Source organism: Archocentrus centrarchus, unplaced genomic scaffold, assembly GCF_007364275.1.
Source record: "Archocentrus centrarchus isolate MPI-CPG fArcCen1 unplaced genomic scaffold, fArcCen1 scaffold_30_ctg1, whole genome shotgun sequence".
NCBI lineage: Eukaryota > Metazoa > Chordata > Actinopteri > Cichliformes > Cichlidae > Archocentrus > Archocentrus centrarchus.
Genome location: NW_022060259.1, coordinates 1,729,441 through 1,747,087, shown reverse-complemented (window position 1 = coordinate 1,747,087; position 17,647 = coordinate 1,729,441). Strand labels below are relative to the sequence as shown.

The 17,647-nt window shown below is 42.0% G+C and overlaps 1 protein-coding gene across 1 annotated transcript; it reads right to left on the bottom strand.

Moving 5' to 3' along the window:
• Nucleotides 1-8,188: 8,188 nt before the first annotated feature.
• On the bottom strand, nucleotides 8,189-16,005 carry LOC115776281 (GTPase IMAP family member 8-like). Its single transcript, XM_030723896.1, has 4 exons — nucleotides 15,981-16,005; nucleotides 12,877-13,454; nucleotides 12,201-12,261; nucleotides 8,189-10,115 (listed from the first exon to the last, which is right to left on the bottom strand). Exons 1-4 carry the CDS (start codon nucleotides 16,003-16,005, stop codon nucleotides 8,560-8,562), a joined length of 2,220 nt encoding a protein of 739 aa, XP_030579756.1. The 3' UTR covers nucleotides 8,189-8,559.
• Between the last annotated feature and the right edge of the window lie 1,642 nt (nucleotides 16,006-17,647).

Below are 17,647 nucleotides of genomic sequence, written 5' to 3'. Positions count from 1 at the left end.
AGCATGACCGGTTTGGCAGTGGGTCAGTAATGGTGTGGGGTGGCATTTCTTTGGAGGGCCGTACAGCCCTCCATGTGCTCGCCAGAGGTAGCATGACTGCCATTAGGTACCGAGATGAGATCCTCAGACCCCTTGTGAGACCATATGCTGGTGCGGTTGGCCCTGGGTTCCTCCTAATGCAGGACAATGCTAGACCTCATGTGGCTGGAGTGTGTCAGCAGTTCCTGCAAGATGAAGGCATTGAAGCTATGGACTGGCCCGCCCGTTCCCCAGACCTGAATCTGATTGAGCACATCTGGGACATCACGTCTTGCTCCATCCACCAACGTCATGTTGCACCACAGACTGTCCAGGAGTTGGCAGATGCTTTAGTCCAGATCTGGGAGGAGATCCCTCAGGAGATCGTCCGCCACCTCATCAGGAGCATGCCCAGGCATTGTAGGGAGGTCATACAGGCACGTGGAGGCCACACACAATACTGAGCCTCATTTTGACTTGTTTTAAGGACATTACATCAAAGTTGGATCAGCCTGTAGTGTGTTTTTCCACTTTAATTTTGTGTGTGACTCCAAATCCAGGCCTCCATTGGTTAATAAATTTGATTTCCATTGATGTTTTTTGTGTGATTTTGTTGTCAGCACATTCAACTTTGTACAGAACAAAGTATTCAATGAGAATATTTCATTCATTCAGATCTAGGATGTGTTATTTGGGTGTTCCCTTTATTTTTTTGAGCAGTGTACATATAGAAGTATTTAGGATGTCACTCAGCGGAAATTCATTATAAAGTGCATTTTATGCTGCATATATTCATATGTTTATTGTATTGTTTATCTCGTTTTCAGTTTCACCCTTTTGAATGTCATTAAACCTGCTGACAACGGTCTTCGGTCTCCAGAGTTGTGATATGAGAAAGGTGTTAAACAGCCTTTGCATCAGACATGCACCACAACGGCACACGCAGTAAGAGTGATCTTAGTTTTTCACGGGTCTGTACAGAGTCTGGTTACAACATTAGTTTCTGCATTTAGGCCAGCGGGTGTCTATCTGCCTGCCTCAGTTCAACATTTCTGACTGTTACTGACTCTGTTCAGTCCGGTCCACCTGGACTTTGACAGAGTAGGCAAGTGCACTATATTTCTCACCTGTTTCCTCTCCCCTCATTACCTTGTGTATGTATTGTCTGTGTCCCTTGACCTTTGTCTCACCATGTCGTGCATTTCCTTGTTTTTTGGTTTCCTGGGTTGCCTGGTTCTCTGGCTTCTTCACCCTGTAAGACTTAACTTTGTTGTACTTTTTGAGTGGGAACAGCAATGAAGCTGCCTTTTTGAGTTCACACCTGTCTCCGGAGTCTGCATGTGGGTCCACATCCTGCCTGTAACAGTGCTGTAACATGACGGTGGCAAAGGAACAAAGGGCAGCAGTGGGGTATATTCTGGGATGGGTAATTGGTTAAATAGATGCAGGTGTGTCCGAAAGGTGATGGTAAACAGAGCAAAGCATGAAAGTTAAACAGAAACAAGTTAACAGAAGTTAACTGGTAGTTACATGCAGCTCTAACTATAAAGATAAAATCACTAGACTGCTGGAATTTCTGTGAAATGCGTAACATCTGACTCTGAACACACAGACGTGACAGACGTGTCTTACACAGCTCTAAATAAAATGACATAAATCCATTTAGAAATGAGACAGCGCAGTATTATATTGTTTTAAAGCTTTACAATTTGTTCATACAGACCTTTAACATCGAAAAATTATCCCAAAATTTTACAGAAAATGTATTTTTACAACAAGTGAACTCCCCATAATCTGTGATTGCATTACTCTGGAAATGTTATTGTTAATGTGTGATGGGACACAAGCCTCTGCTGTCCTTTGATATTACTTTTTATATGTTGTTATGTGTTATAAAACAAACAGGTCTGTATTGTGAGAAGGGGGAAATGTGCCATATGTGCTGATCAGATAAACAAAAACATGTTTCCTGATGGCTACTGCTGATGCTGGAGGGCCAGATGCGACAGCTTTATTAGCTTGGATAGACTCCCTCCAGAGCCACATGGTGCCTTTGGTTTCTGATCTCCTCTCCAGCATCGTTAACTGTAGCTCACTTTCATCTCTCCTTCCTCTGTAGCACTCAGGAATCCTTCCTGCTGCCTGCCTTCTGCATTACCTGCACCCAGTCGCCTTAAGCAGACATATGCAAATGATGTGTGCATGAGTCCAGCTCCTTAGGTTTGGTGCTTCAGTAATGACTTCCAGCTCAGTCTTTACTCAGTATTCATAGTTCTGTCTGTCTGCCTGAGAATACCTCCTGACCAACCTACAGTCACTTTCTTTGGCCCTGTTAATGCTCGATGTAGCGTCTGAGCTGAACACACATGAAAAGAAGCTCAGCATAACTTCCAGAAAGCTGTTCTCTATAATGTACATGATACTGAAAAAAGTATTCACTCATCTGCAGTTGAAAAGCTCAATCTTTCTGGTTTCCAGGGTGACAGGTTCCATCTTTGGTGGCTACGGTTCAGGAGGTAGATGGTTGGGTTGGTGGTTCGCTTCCTGGCTCCACCAGGCTTCTTGTTGAAGAATCTTTGGGCAAGATACTGAACTCTGAGTATCCCCCTGATGCATTCATGTGAAAGGTGCTTAGGAACAGAAATAAAAACATAAAAAATTGGTCCCCACAAAAATAACTTCAAATTCACTGAAAAAAGGGTGAAAACAATACCCTGTCAAAGTTTCATCACTATCCCCACAATACACCAAAACCAGCAATTTGTGCTTAGCAAAATGTTCACCTGGTAAAGATGAACACCTGAATATGAAACAGTTAGTACTAAACAAACGTGTATTTTCACAGCACTAATGCCCGTTGCAAAGTCAGGAACCAGCGGGTTTTGCTCTTGGCTTATTTTGCTAATCAAGCTCCGCTAATCATCTGTCTGCCAAAGTGAAATATATCACTTTTTAAATGTATGTATGATTTTTCTATATTGATTGATATGTTACAATACAGTCAGTCCTCTTGGGCTTGATCTGCAGCGGTGGCCTGATGGCATATTTCCTACTGCCTCTGGCCTCTTTATGAAACTAAAGCTGACAAATTATGATAATTAAATCAAGTCAAGTCAAATCACATTTATTTATATAGCACATTTGCAAAGCACTGTACACAAATTTTGAATTTAGAATCAATTTAGGACCAAATTATTGTTGTTACATGTCAAATATACAACGAGCGTTTCAGAACACCCATCCAAAGACAGCGACAAACAAACATGGGAGATAAGTGTTCTGCAGCCTTGCTGCCATCAAAGGAGCTGCCGTTAGAACCAAAATTGAACCAAACTGAAAAATGAACCAAATTAAGCCATTTTGACAATCACATGTAGATGTCAACTGACAAAATAATAGGAATAATATTTAAAAGTATGAACCGCTACAGCTGAAATCACAAATTACACCAAAATGACCTTTAAATCAAATCAGGATGCTCCTCAACAAAGTTACTAATAATTTAACATTATCATGTTCACAGAGGGACAAATGCAGGCCTGCTGGATTACACCACACTAGTTTATCTTGCAATACCTAATAAATTGGCATGGGAGATTTGATTTACTCCCTGTGTGCCTTAATCAGCCTTTCCCTGAACTGAAGAATAAGTGCTTTTTTCCTTTAATAAATGAAATAACTAAAAAACTGCTTTTTGTTTAACCCTATAACGCTGGGCGATCACCGCTGAAGCACTGGTTACCTGCCCTTACTAGCAAGGCCCTGCGCCTTGCTGAGACACCCTTGCGACGGGCTAAGGATTTCAGTGTGGTGTTCAGGGCATCTTTTCAAATGCTGTTCTTTCTCCATCAGTGTCAGACATGCATGAGATGAGAGAGATGTTAAAGCAGCAGCAGGCGCAGCTTAATCAGCTAACTGAAAGTCTGGTTCAGCTGCCAAGCTCTCATCAGCATGTTCATCCCTCACATACTGGCCCCATAATATGCCGGCACTGTAATCAGCCTGGTCATTTTGCTTGAGAGTGTGATGGCGTGCATGTTCCCATCCATTCACAACCTTCAACCAATCCTTGTTGGCGATCCCATTCAGCTACAGTGTTGGGAAAATAGTGCCCACCGAAATGCAGAGCCATGATTTGGGTGGGGCTGCTACTTGCTCACAAGTTGTCTTCGATAGCCTAAAGGGCTCTAAGCTGATTTTGTCTTGTCCCCATTTAGATGTGGACATGGGTGAAGTGAAGGTTTCTTGTTTATTAGATAAAGACTTTATGGTGTCTGAGAGCTTTTTCCACCAGTATTTTGAGCCTTGGGGTCAGGAGCACCTCCAATCATGCAACTGGTTACAACTTAGAACTGCTGATGGGTTGGAGATTCCTTACAGTGGGTATTTGGAGCTGGAGGTACAGCTTTATGGGAGGCTGTTGCCTCATTTTGGAGTGCTGATGGTCAGGGATGTGTCTCCTGAGGTACCTTGGCTTTTAGGGATGAATGTAATTCATGTGATACCAAGAGATTTTTGGGCAGCATGGGTCAGCATTGTTTTCTCAACCATGTGTCTCTGGGTCCCCAAATTCTGTGGTGACGGCACTGCATTATGCTGGTACTCAGTCCCCATGGGACAGTCCAGGGAGAGCAAAAGTCAGAGGCAAGAAAGCCTGGAGGATTCCTGATGGTGTCATGAAGATTGTGCAGCCACCTGCTCTGTAGAGTATTCAGGATCTACAGTATTGTTTGAGTCTTTGGATGCTGGGTTGCTTGCTTCACCCGCCCTGGTTCGTGTGGTCAGGGGTACAGCCTATATACCTGTGGTTAATGTCGGGTACACTGATGTTATCTTATATCCCTGTACTTTGGTTGGCACATTGGACACAGTAAATGTAGTAAGCCTTCCCTCAGGAGTCACTGAGGTGCCATCTGCTGTAGCCACTGTGTCAGGTGAGGTCTTTGCTGAGGCAGTATATTCCTTTTTTTTTTTTTTCAGCAAATGATGGAGATTTAGATTGTACCAACCTAATCTTCTATGATGTTCCCTTGGTGGATGATGTTCCAGTGTGGTAACACTATAGGCGTACTCCACCCTCTGAATATGAGGTTGTGAAGGAACACAACAATGAGTCGCTTTCCTTCCAGATTATATGGGGAAGTAGCAGCCCCTATGCATCTCCTATTGTGTTGGTCAGGAAGAAGGATGGTAGCATACGAATGTGTGTTGACTTCCGACAGCTCAATAGTAAGACCCAGAAGGACACTTTTCTTCTGCCGTGCATAGGGGATTCTCTTGATGTGTTGTCTGACCCTGGACTTAACCAGTGGTTATAATCAGGTGCCAGTTAATGAGGCAGATAAGCTAAAGAGTGCTTTCTATATGCCATTTGGCTTGTCTGACTGAAACAGGGTGCCTTTTGGGCTTTGGAAGGTGCTAGGAGCATTAGAGAGACTAATGCAGCACATCTTTGGGGATCAACAGGACCAGTCGCTATTGTTGTACCTTGATGGTATTATTTTGTTTTCCTCTACTCTGGAACAATATTTGGAGATAATGAAGGTAGTGTTAGACCACCTTTAAAATGAGGATCTGAAGGTTAAGTTGAGCTGAGGGAGGTAAGTTATCTAGGCCATGTGATTTCTGGGGAAGGTGTCACCACAAATCCCAGTAAGATTGAAGCAATAGCTCACTGGCTTGTTCCCACCACTGCCTCATAGTTGCATTGTTTCCTCGGGTTTGCCAGCTATTATCGACGTTTTGTGGAGGGTTTAGCCAAGTTGGCCCCTTTGCATAAGATTCTGGCTGAGTGTGGTGGCACTAACACTGGTAAAAAGTCTGGCTGTGACGTTAATGAGAATTGGGCTGACGAGTGTCAACAGAACTTTGAAGCCCTGATAATGAAGCTCACCAATGCCCCCGTGTTGGCCTATGCTGATTTCTGTCTCCATCTTCTGGAGGTGACAAAATTATAGGAATAATTCCCTTCATTAAATCTCCTGAATCATTCTGGATGTATGTTTCCAGGGGTGGAACTTAGAAGTCATTTTAGAGTACATCCAGATATGGAGATGGGTATTTGTTGAAGAATCTTTCCACATTGCCAGTCAGGGCTGTTCAGCCTTGGTGGAGTTATGTAGTCTCAGACTGTACTTATAGAGTCATGCACGCAGCGGTTGAAACAACTGACAGATGTGTGTGTGATTTCTCATTTTTAAAAAAGTTCTTCACAGAAGCCACGTGACAATCAGGAAACACGAAGAACCAGCTCTGTCAGAGCCAGTTGATGAATGCATCACTCATACCATTGTTTTAATGACCCAGTTTAAAGTGAAAACATTTCAGACTGACATCTACATTCTATGCACATTTCAAACTCATAGTTTCTCTTAGAGAATCACCACCTTACTGTAGAGGGGGTTTGTGTGTCCCAGTGATCCCAGGGGCCAAGGAAAACTGGTCCTGGCTGAGGGGGGGGCAGATGATGAGTGATTCAGAGAGGATGGTCAAGGCAACAGTTTACCTTATCTACCCCAGGGTCCCACCTTGGAGCCAGGCTTGGGCAGGCTGCTCGAGGTAGAGTGCCTGGTGGCTGGGCCTTAGCCCATGGGCCCAGCCAGGCACAGACATGGGCCTGTAGGCCCACAACCTGCAGGAGGTGCTGTGGGTGGTTGGGTGCAGTGTGTATGTGTTAGGTGGCGCCCAAGGGCAGAGGCCCTCGTGGACTGATCCCCGGCTATCAAGGCTGACTACTGGGACATGGAAGGCCACCTCTCTGGTGGGGAATGAGCCTGAGCTAGTGCATGAGGCTGAGATATAATGGCTAGGTCAGGGGTCGGCAACCTTTAATACGGAAAGAGCCATTTGAACCCGGTTTCAACGGAAAAGAAAACACTGAGAGCTGCAAATACTAGCGGAAGCCGGTAGCGGCTACCGCGAGTGACACATATACTGAGAAACGAAAATAAATAAATAAAATAATTTTATTTTAATATTTCAAGATCACAATAATGTTCCAATTTAGAACTACAACAAAAACCGAACTGACAAAAATAAAATGCACTTCAATTGGATACTTATAATTTACTTCCGCAAGCCGCACAGAGCCGCAGCTTAAACCTGAAAGAGCCGCATGCGGCTCCGGGCTAGATATAGCCAGGGTTACCTCAGTGCATGGCCTGGGCTCTGGAACTAGTCTGCTGCAGATGGACTGAACTCTGTTCAAAGATTCACATTTTTTATTTTTTTATTGTTGATGTTTCTGCTTGTACAGGACATACAGGAGAACTGAAATACTGTTTTTCTCTCACCTTAGTATAATAATAAATTGTTAACTCTAAAAAGGGTTGAATTAAATATATTTTGTGTTCCTCCTAACACCGATAGTGAGTTCATATTGAAATGAACTCAGTTTTAGTGTTGCAGATCAGATTAGGATTTTAAAACCTGAGGAGTCAAATTTTAACTCAGAACAAGGAGTTCAAGATCAACTCCAAAAATATAGTTATTTTTACTCAGCTCTGGAGTCTATGTGATGGTCACACATGTACACTAAAATTGAGGGGTTTTTTGACTCATAAGGAGTTTATTTCAAAAGCCAAGATTTGCTGTGACATGTGTGCAGTTGTTGGCCTCATATCAGGAACTGACTTTCATTTTCAGTGCACACAATCCTCTGCAGGGTGTGATGACCAGGATTTGTTCATTTCCAGCTTTTCATTAAGCCAAACGGCACTTGGCGTGTGTTTCAGAATAAAAATGTTCACTAAAAAAAGGAGAAATGAAGCTGATTCAGAGCTACAAATACGGTGTGTCGAGCTGATTGTTGATATCAGACTTTCCTACAAAGGTGACGTGCAGCTTCTTTCATCTGTTTGAACTGAAGGGGGGCTGCTGTCTGAGATATCCTGTGGGCCTCACTCCTGTGTGAAATGATCAATCCTAATTTGACTGTCATTCACTGCATGTTTCACAAGTTAGAACCTGTGGTTCATAATGCTGGAGAACACATCACAGAACCAAACAACTTTATTACTGTAATTCTCAAACTGCTGATCTCAGTAACTGTACAGGGTGTCCTAAAATATGGAAAAATAAAGGTTTAACACGTTTAACATTTGGTATTTTCATTTATTAACATGTTACAATGAAGTCCAGAGGAAACATGAAGCAAATGTCTCTGCTGCTGTTTAATTTCATCATAATTTGACTAACACTGATTCTCCTCCTCTGACAGCACAAGAAAAAAACTTTCATTAATAATGTTCATGTTTTGTTGTACAAAAAAGAAAAAAAAAAATCAATCTCTGTGACTCTGCAGACTCCAAAAGCTTCAATACACATTTTACAAAATTTGAAAGGTCCAAAAGAGTTAAACCATGCCCCAATAATAAGTAATTAATGGAGATGAATTAATATGCTGTAAACTGGATATAAAACCTACTTTTAGTAAAGATGGTACATAATCTAAAACACACACATTAAAAATAGATTAAACTGTAACATATCATATTAATGTGACCTTGCTGAGCTGTAGCTAAATGACTTTAACAGTGAATCTCACTCTGTTTTGTGTTTGTTCCTTCTCACCAATGCAGTTATACCAATAGCTGAAGCTGCAACTACAACACCCACTGCAGCTCCCACTGGACCCCCTATTAATCCAATTGCACCTGCAACAGCAAGTTCAATACCGATTCCAACACCAACTCCAGCAGCAACTCCAACCACAGTTCCAAATCCAGCAGCAAGTCTAGAAAAGCCTCTACCTTTGTGCTTGGGCCAAGTAAACCCGTTCTTTCTTTCTGCTCTGTGTCTTGCTTCTTTGTCTGTCATCTGTGGATGTTTATTTTGAAGTTGTTCCATTTCTTCTTTTATGGCTTTCTCGGCTTCTTCAATTGTTTCATTACTGTAGTATTTTCCTCCATTTCTTTCAACCATTGTGTTGATCTTCTCCAGCAGCTCTCTGACCTGATTGGGATCATTCTTTCTGTTGTTAAAAACATGATATCCTCCCCCACACTGCCTGATGAACTTATGAAGAGCTGGATCTTTTTGAATCAGTTCTTCTATGTCAGCTTCACGTTCCTCCAGATCATTTTGATGGGTAAACAAAGCCAAAGTGTGACGTGCTGCCTTTTTTCCAAATGCCTCCTGAATGATATTCACTGTTTTCTGATCTTGTTTTTTGAAACTGTGGGCCTGGATCACAATCAAGAAAACATGAGGACCAGGAGCTGTAAAACAGATGCATCTGGTGAGCTCTTTCTTCGCCTCCTCTTCAGTTAATTCAAACAGATCTGGAGTATTAACTACAGCCACTGTCTGAAAATCAAACTGAGCCGTTTCCTTCTGACACTCTGAAGTTACAGAAGGAGATGATGCACTTTTGAAAACATTTCCCCCTAAGATGGTGTTTCCTGATGCACTCTTTCCAACTCCAGTTTTCCCAACAACAACAATCCTGAAGTCGGCTTCTGCTTTTCTTGCTGCTCTCTTAGCTTTTTCAAACATGTCACTGGTGTAGCAGCTTCCTCCATTTCTCAGAACCATTTTATTGATCTTCAGCAGCAGCTCTCTGACCTGAGAGGGATCGTCGTCTTTGTTGTTAAAAAGATGATATCCTCCTTTACACTGATTGATGAAGTTTCTGAGTGCTGAATTTTCAGTAATTAATTTATTTATGGTGACTCGATCATCCTTTAGATTGTCTCCATAAGTGAACAAGGCCATGGTGTAATGTGTTGCCTTTTCACCAAACATCTCGTGAATGATTCTCACTGTTTTCTTTTCTTCTTTTGTAAATCTGTTTGGCTGGATCACAATCAGGAACACATGAGGACCAGGATCAGAAAAGTCGAACGATCTATTGATCTCTTTCCTGCTTTTCTCGTCAGTCACGTTGGTGTCAAACAGACCTGGAGTATCAACTACAGACAGCCTTTGACCTTCAAACAGACCTGTTTCCTTCTGACACTGTGTTGTTACACAGTTTGGAGATGCTGTAGAGTTAAAAAAATTATCTCCTAGGATGGTGTTTCCTGAAGCACTCTTCCCAGCTCCAGTTTTCCCAAGAAGCACAATCCTGAGCTCGGATTCCTCTGATTCCTCTTGTTCTGTTGAACAACGTTACATAATTTTAGTGATGCTGCTGTAAATAATGCAACACATATTGTAATACTAGCATACATCAAAGCTTAAATAACACAGCAGCATAAACTTTCCTGCTTTAGTTATGGCATGTACTGCTGTGGCAGGTTAAAGACCCCAATGCAGAACTCCAGAGACAGATTCAAACTAAAAAAAACACTCAGCTTTATTGCTGCAAAAACAGAACTGGACAGGGCCAGCAGCATAAACTTGGAAACTCAGTCACAGACAGAAAAGCACACAGCAGGGGAACACAGTGATGATGTCATGACAGAGAGCTGGTGACAACACAGACAATAAATACACAAGGGGTAATGAGAGGGAAGGGGCAACAGGAGGCGAGCACAGCTGAACATAATCAGACTAACAGCACTAAATCTAAACAGAATACAGAGCACAAGAAATAACGGACCGTCAAAGTAAAACCAGAAACAGGTAGGCATCGAGACAAGAATGCAGGCTTTACACACAAACCAGGACAGACTGTCATAACGGGCAGTGTGTCAGGCAGGATTGGACCCAAATGCAGGGCTCTGTAGGTTAGCATGACTTAAAAGGAGTTTATTACTGAAGACAGGCAAGAACACAAAATCCTCTTGGGAGCAGGACAAGGTACATAATCCACAAAGAGACAAGACAAGGGCACACAGACACTCTGCCATGACATCAACACCAACAACACGACAAAGAACTGACCAGGATGCAGACAATACATGCACGCTAGGTAAGAAGGGAAGTGGAAACATGTGAGGAGCACAGCTGAACACGAGGCTGAGAGACAAGGGAAAGCAAAACTAAACACTCTGCACAAGAAACAAGACACTACCCAAATGAGACAGGAAGTGGAAATAAAGATCATGACTAAGACACAAGAACTTGGCAAACAATAAAGAACAAACACAAAAACACTGGGCACAGCCCACAGCCCACAACACAGACAGACAAAACCAGACAGGAAACACCAGAGAGTCAGGAACTAAATATGAAACCTATGACAGGGAACAGAAACTAAGAATTAAACAGAATCTGAAATGTCCATCAAAAAACTTGCTTCCAAAGCATCTTTTCATGGTGTTCTACCCAAGGTGCATCAGAAAGATTGGGCCAAAACTTTTTAAGCATTGTGTGAAGAACTGATTTCTGCTTCAAAATCAGTTGAATCTGGTCCAGTCAAATCTGTTTGCTTGAAACGCCAGAATTTCCAGAAGATGTAAAAGCATATGTTCATATTGATCCACAAGCCAGTGTCAACCTCACAAAGTGGGTAAAATGTTGTGGAGCACAGTATTGTGTTGGACTCTTTGTTTGTGCTCGCACTCAGGAAAACTCACTACTTTTAGCTAAAATATTCTCAATCATTTTGCACAATAATAAAGTTTTTGTTTTGATTGAGCATGAAACTTTTTTCATGACCATTTCCATGTTTAACAAGTGAGTGAAAGCATACTGAGGAAGATATTGGTTATAGAAAGGGAGCAGCTCAGACATTTGAAGTGTTTTGATGCTCAAATGTCATATGGGTGTGATTTTATGTTGTATTATCTGAATGGATCCATGTGCAGTTGTTCTTTCCTGTTTTTATGCACTTCAGCAAGAGTAAAGTTTACAGTTTACAAATAGTTTACATTAGTTTACACAATATTGCACTAAACAGACATTGCTGTTGTGTTTTTATTTTCTGACAACTAAATCTAACGCAGCGTTTGTTACAGACTGTATACACCTCAAACTACACTGATGTGATCTTGAAGATGTTTAAATGTAAATGATTTGTTCTAAATAAAAATATCTGCTATAAACAGTGCATTGTGCAGCAGTAATTTGGTGACTAATAATAAATTATTAACTCTAAAAAAATCCAACAGCACCTGCAACACCAACTCCAGCAGCAAGTTTAGAAAACTGAAAATCCTCTTGCTTGTGCCAAGTAAACCCGTTCTTTCTTTCTGCTCTGTGTCTTGCTTCTTTGTCTGTCATCCATGGATGTTTAATTTTAAGTCGTTCCATTTCTTCTTTTATGGCTTTCTCGGCTTCTTCAAGCGTTTTATTACTGTAGTATTTTCCTTCATTTCTTTCAACCATTGTGTTGATCTTCTCCAGCAGCTCTCTGACCTGATTGGGATCATTCTTTCTGTTGTTAAAAACATGATATCCTCCCCCACACTGCCTGATGAACTTATGAAGAGCTGGATCTTTTTGAATCAATTCTTCTATGTCAGCTTCACGTTCCTCCAGATCATTTTGATGGGTAAACAAAGCCAAAGTGTGACGTGCTGCCTTTTTTCCAAATGCCTCCTGAATGATATTCACTGTTTTCTGATCTTCTTCTTTTTTGAAACTGTGGGCCTGGATCACAATCAAGAAAACATGAGGATCAGGAGCTGTAAAACAGATGCATCTGGTGAGCTCTTTCTTCGCCTCCTCTTCAGTTAATTCAAACAGATCTGGAGTATCAACTACAGCCACTGTCTGAAAATCAAACTGAGCCGTTTCCTTCTGACACTCTGAAGTTACAGAAGGAGATGATGCACTTTTGAAAACATTTCCCCCTAAGATGGTGTTTCCTGATGCACTCTTTCCAACTCCAGTTTTCCCAACAACAACAATCCTGAAGTCGGCTTCTGCTTTTCTTGCTGCTCTCTCAGCGTCTTCTAACATATCCCTGGTGTAGCAGCTTCCTCCATTTCTCAGAACCATTTTATTGATCTTCAGCAGCAGCTCTCTGACCTGAGAGGGATCGTCGTCTTTGTTGTTAAAAAGATGATATCCTCCTTTACACTGATTGATGAAGTATCTTAGTGCTGAATTTTCATTGATGAATTTATTTATGGTGACTCGATCATCCTTTAGATTGTCTCCATAAGTGAACAAGGCCATGGTGTAATGTGTTGCCTTTTCACCAAACATCTCGTGAATGATTCTCACTGTTTTCTTTTCTTCTTTTGTAAATCTGTTTGGCTGGATCACAATCAGGAACACATGAGGACCAGGATTAGAAAAGTTGAACGATCTATTGATCTCTTTCCTGCTTTCCTCGTCAGTCACGTTGGTGTCAAACAGACCTGGAGTATCAACTACAGACAGCCTTTGACCTTCAAACAGACCTGTTTCCTTCTGACACTGTGTTGTTACAGAGTTTGGAGATGCTGTAGAGTTAAAAACTTTATTTCCTAGGATGGTGTTTCCTGAAGCACTCTTCCCAGCTCCAGTTTTCCCAAGAAGCACAATCCTGAGCTCGGATTCCACTGATTCCACTGATTCCTCTGGTTCCACTGATTCCACTGATTCCTCTGATTCCTCTTGTTCTGTTGAACAACGTTACATAATTTTAGTGATGCTGCTGTAAAAAATGCAACACATATTGTAATACTAGCATACATCAAAGCTTAAATAACACAGCAGCATAAACTTTCCTGCTTTAGTTATGGCATGTACTGCTGTGGCAGGTTAAAGACCCCAATGCAGAACTCCAGAGACAGATTCAAACTAAAAAAAACACTCAGCTTTATTGCTGCAAAAACAGAACTGGACAGGGCCAGCAGCATAAACTTGGAAACTCAGTCACAGACAGAAAAGCACACAGCAGGGGAACACAGTGATGATGTCATGACAGAACTGGTGACAACACAGACAATAAATACACAAGGGGTAATGAGAGGGAAGGGGCAACAGGAGGCGAGCACAGCTGAACATAATCAGACTAACAGCACTAAATCTAAACAGAATACAGAGCACAAGAAATAACGGACCGTCAAAGTAAAACCAGAAACAGGTAGGCATCGAGACAAGAATGCAGGCTTTACACACAAACCAGGACAGACTGTCATAACGGGCAGTGTGTCAGGCAGGATTGGACCCAAATGCAGGGCTCTGTAGGTTAGCATGACTTAAAACGTGTTTATTACTGAAGACAGGCAAGAACACAAAATCCTCTTGGGAACAGAGCAAGGTACATAATCCACAAAGAGCCGAGACAAGGGCACACAGACACTCTGCCATGACATCAACACCAACAACACGACAAAGAACTGACCAGGATGCAGACAATACATGCACGCTAGGTAAGAAGGGAAGTGGAAACATGTGAGGAGCACAGCTGAACACGAGGCTGAGAGACAAGGGGAAGCAAAACTAAACACACTGCACAAGAAACGAGACACTACCAAAATAAGACAGGAAGTGGAAATAAAGATCATGACTAAGACACAAGAACTTGGCAAACAATAAAGAACAAACACAAAAACACTGGGCACAGCCCACAGCCCACAACACAGACAGACAAAACCAGACAGGAAATACCAGAGAGTCAGGAACTAAATATGAAACCTATAACAGAGAACAGAAACTAAGAATTAAACAGAATCTGAAATGTCCAAAAACAGAAAACACTGGGTCTTAGTCCCAGACCCATGACAACAAATAAAGATCAAAAACCAAAAGCAACCCCAGAACCTAGAAGGAAAAAAGAGAAAACAATACACTGAGCAAAAGGACCAGGACTAAGTTATCTGCAGTGAGAGCTGGGTGACATATTATGGAATGAATAAAAAGGGCTCCTGATATTTTTCTTGATCTATTTATTGAAACACCGACATGTGCAGCAAACCACGGGGATGGACAGGATACCTGCAGACCACAAAAAAGCAGCAGACACCAGCAGAGAGAGACAATCAAAGAAAAGAAATACTGGGAGAGCAGGTCAGCAACAATATAAGAAGGGGAAAACAAAGCACTTGTTTTTAGCCCCTTATCACTGAGTGGTCCTGCAGTAACAGACATAGAGACTAGAAGAGAGTAACTACTGCAAAAAGTAAAGGACTTTGTAAAACATTTTTTATTTTATGCTTTCAGCTATAATCTAGTTATTTTTATTAGTTTTTACTTGTTTTGGTTTATCTGTGTTTTATGAAGGGGGAAATTATCTACAGAGACCGAAGCAGTTTCTGTATCAGGCTGCAAACATGTTTGTTTAACATGGGAGTCTATTGGGACTCACTTTGCAGGCCCAGAGGATGATGGCTGGTAGCAGCAGCCAGTCTGTTACAAACCTTTTTGAGCAGTGAACTCTTACTGGCACTTTACACTGTTGTTTTCATACAATAGGGATGTTATCACTGTGTGATGTAGTTTGGTGTCCTCACTGATATCAGAGTGAATTACTTTGGGCTTGTTCCTCTAAAAGCTGATACCATCAAGATACTCATATCAGAAAGTAATGTCTCATTTATAACATCGAAATGACCTCACATTGCATTTGTCCCACTCTTGCTACCTAGTTTGCAGACAGCCTGTGAGAGGACAGAAGCAGAGTTTATAGAGAGATTAATTTAAAAGGTAAGGACTGCTCAACAACTATCAGTCCATCCATTTTCTTCTGCTTATCCTTTTCAGGATCAGGAGCCAATGCTGGTCCAAAGTTTGTAAAAATAGGCTACAGGGCAGTTTGAGTATGTGCAGGCTAAACAACTTACAAAGAGCAGTAAACTTCAGTGAAGCAGCAGCACAGATCAGCTGATCCACAACGGAAACAAATCTACTGGAGCCCACAGAACCTGTGCTGCAGGTTTGGGCAGTAAATACATGTTCATGTAAGTTACCAGTTTACTGTACAACCACAGACCAAAACCACACTCACATCAAGTGCTACATAAAGAAATTTCCAAAACAGATACAGCTAAAGTGTAGAAAAATAACAAGAAATAAACAGAGACATAATATCAAATAATGACTACAGAAATTTAAAGTTTTATTAAAAGGAATAGAATTATGCTTTATCTAAAAGTAATAGGTAGTTTTAATAATAGTAGAAAAATATGTTTAAATATACTTACCAAGCCGAATGTATCTGTAGGCCATATTTTTCTTTTATAGGAAGTTTCTGTTACTGCTGACTTCTCGCTGCTAAATAGTTTCAGAGTTGTGCCACCTCAGCTCAGCAACTGCTTCTAGTCCCTCCCTTTAAATAAACCTGTCCTTATACAGTTGAAACCAGAAGGTTACATGCACTATATAAAAAGACTCATATACATGTTTTTCTCACTGTCTGACATGAAATCAGAATAAACTTTTCCTGTTTTAGGTCAGTTAGGATTAACAGATTTATTTATGTCCCAATAGCCAGTCTCGATAGCCGTGGATCGGTCTGCCAGCGTCTCCGCCCTTGGTCACCGCCCGACACACACTGCAACCGACCCCTACGATGCCTCCTGCGGGTGGTGATCCTACAGGAGGGCGGGCCCATGTAACCTCTTCGGGCTGCGCTCGGGCATCTGATTAGGATGTCATGGTCCTGGGCCGGTGGCCCAGCGTTTTGAGTTCTTTTGTGTAGCTTTCTTTTGTTGTACTTTTCAGGTTGTTTTCTTGGTGTTTCTTTTGGTGTCTGTTTGTTGTTTGAGTGTGCGGTTTGGTTTCCTTTGTTTCGTTTTGTAATGTTGCCTTTGTTAAGTTTTCTGTGTTTAGGTTAGTATCTGTTATGTTTAGTCAGTTCCTGTTTTATTTTGACAGTATCGTGTTCCTTGTGCTTTGTGTTTAGTTTTGCTTCCCCTTTGTCATTAGTCTCATTCATTTCACCTGTTGTTCCCAGTTGTTTCCTCTCACCCCTCGTTTCCTTTGTGTATTTAAGTCTCAGTGTTGTTTAGTTCAGGGTTTGGGTCCACGTCAGTTTTTTGCTGTGTGTTTTGTCTTCTGGTTTCACGTTTTCAAGTTTCTAGTTTCATGTTTGGAGTGTATTGTGGAGCGCTACTAATAAATCTTCACTTAAACCTTGCTCTCGTCGTGTCCTGCACTGGGGTCCTCCCTGCCTTGCCAGCACCCAGCCGTGACATTAGGATGCCTTCAGGGTGCCTCTTAGGTGAGGTGTTCCAGGCATGTCCCACTGGGAGGAGGCCCCGTGGTAGACCCAGGACACGCTGGGGAGATTATATCTCTTGGCTGGCCTGGGAATGCCTTGGGGGTCCCTCCGGATGAGCTGGAGGAGGTGGCTGGGGAGAGGGAAGCCTGAGCTTCTTTGCTTAGGCTCCTGCCACCACGACCCGGCCCCAGATAAGTGGAAGAGAATGGATGGATGGAAAATTATTTATATTTGCCAAATGCCAGAATAATGCCAGTGAGAATTTAAGGCATTTTTACTTTCTGCAAAGTCAAAGGTTTACATGCATACATTACTATTGGCACCATTGCTTTGGGTCATTGTCCATTTGGAAGTCCCATTTCCGCCCAAGCTTTAACTTCCTGGCTGATGTCTTCAGTATTGCCACAAAATGTTCTTTCCTCATTATGCCATCTATTTTGTGAAGTGCACCAGTCCCTCCTGCAGCAACACCACCCCACAACATGATTCGATTCAATTCAATTTTATTTGTATAGCGCCAAATCACAACAAACACTCGCCTTGTGGGTAAAGACCCTACAATGATACAGAGAAAACCCAAAAGTCAAACGACCCCCTATGAGCAGCACTTGGTGACAGTGGGAAGGAAAAACTCCCTTTAACAGGAAG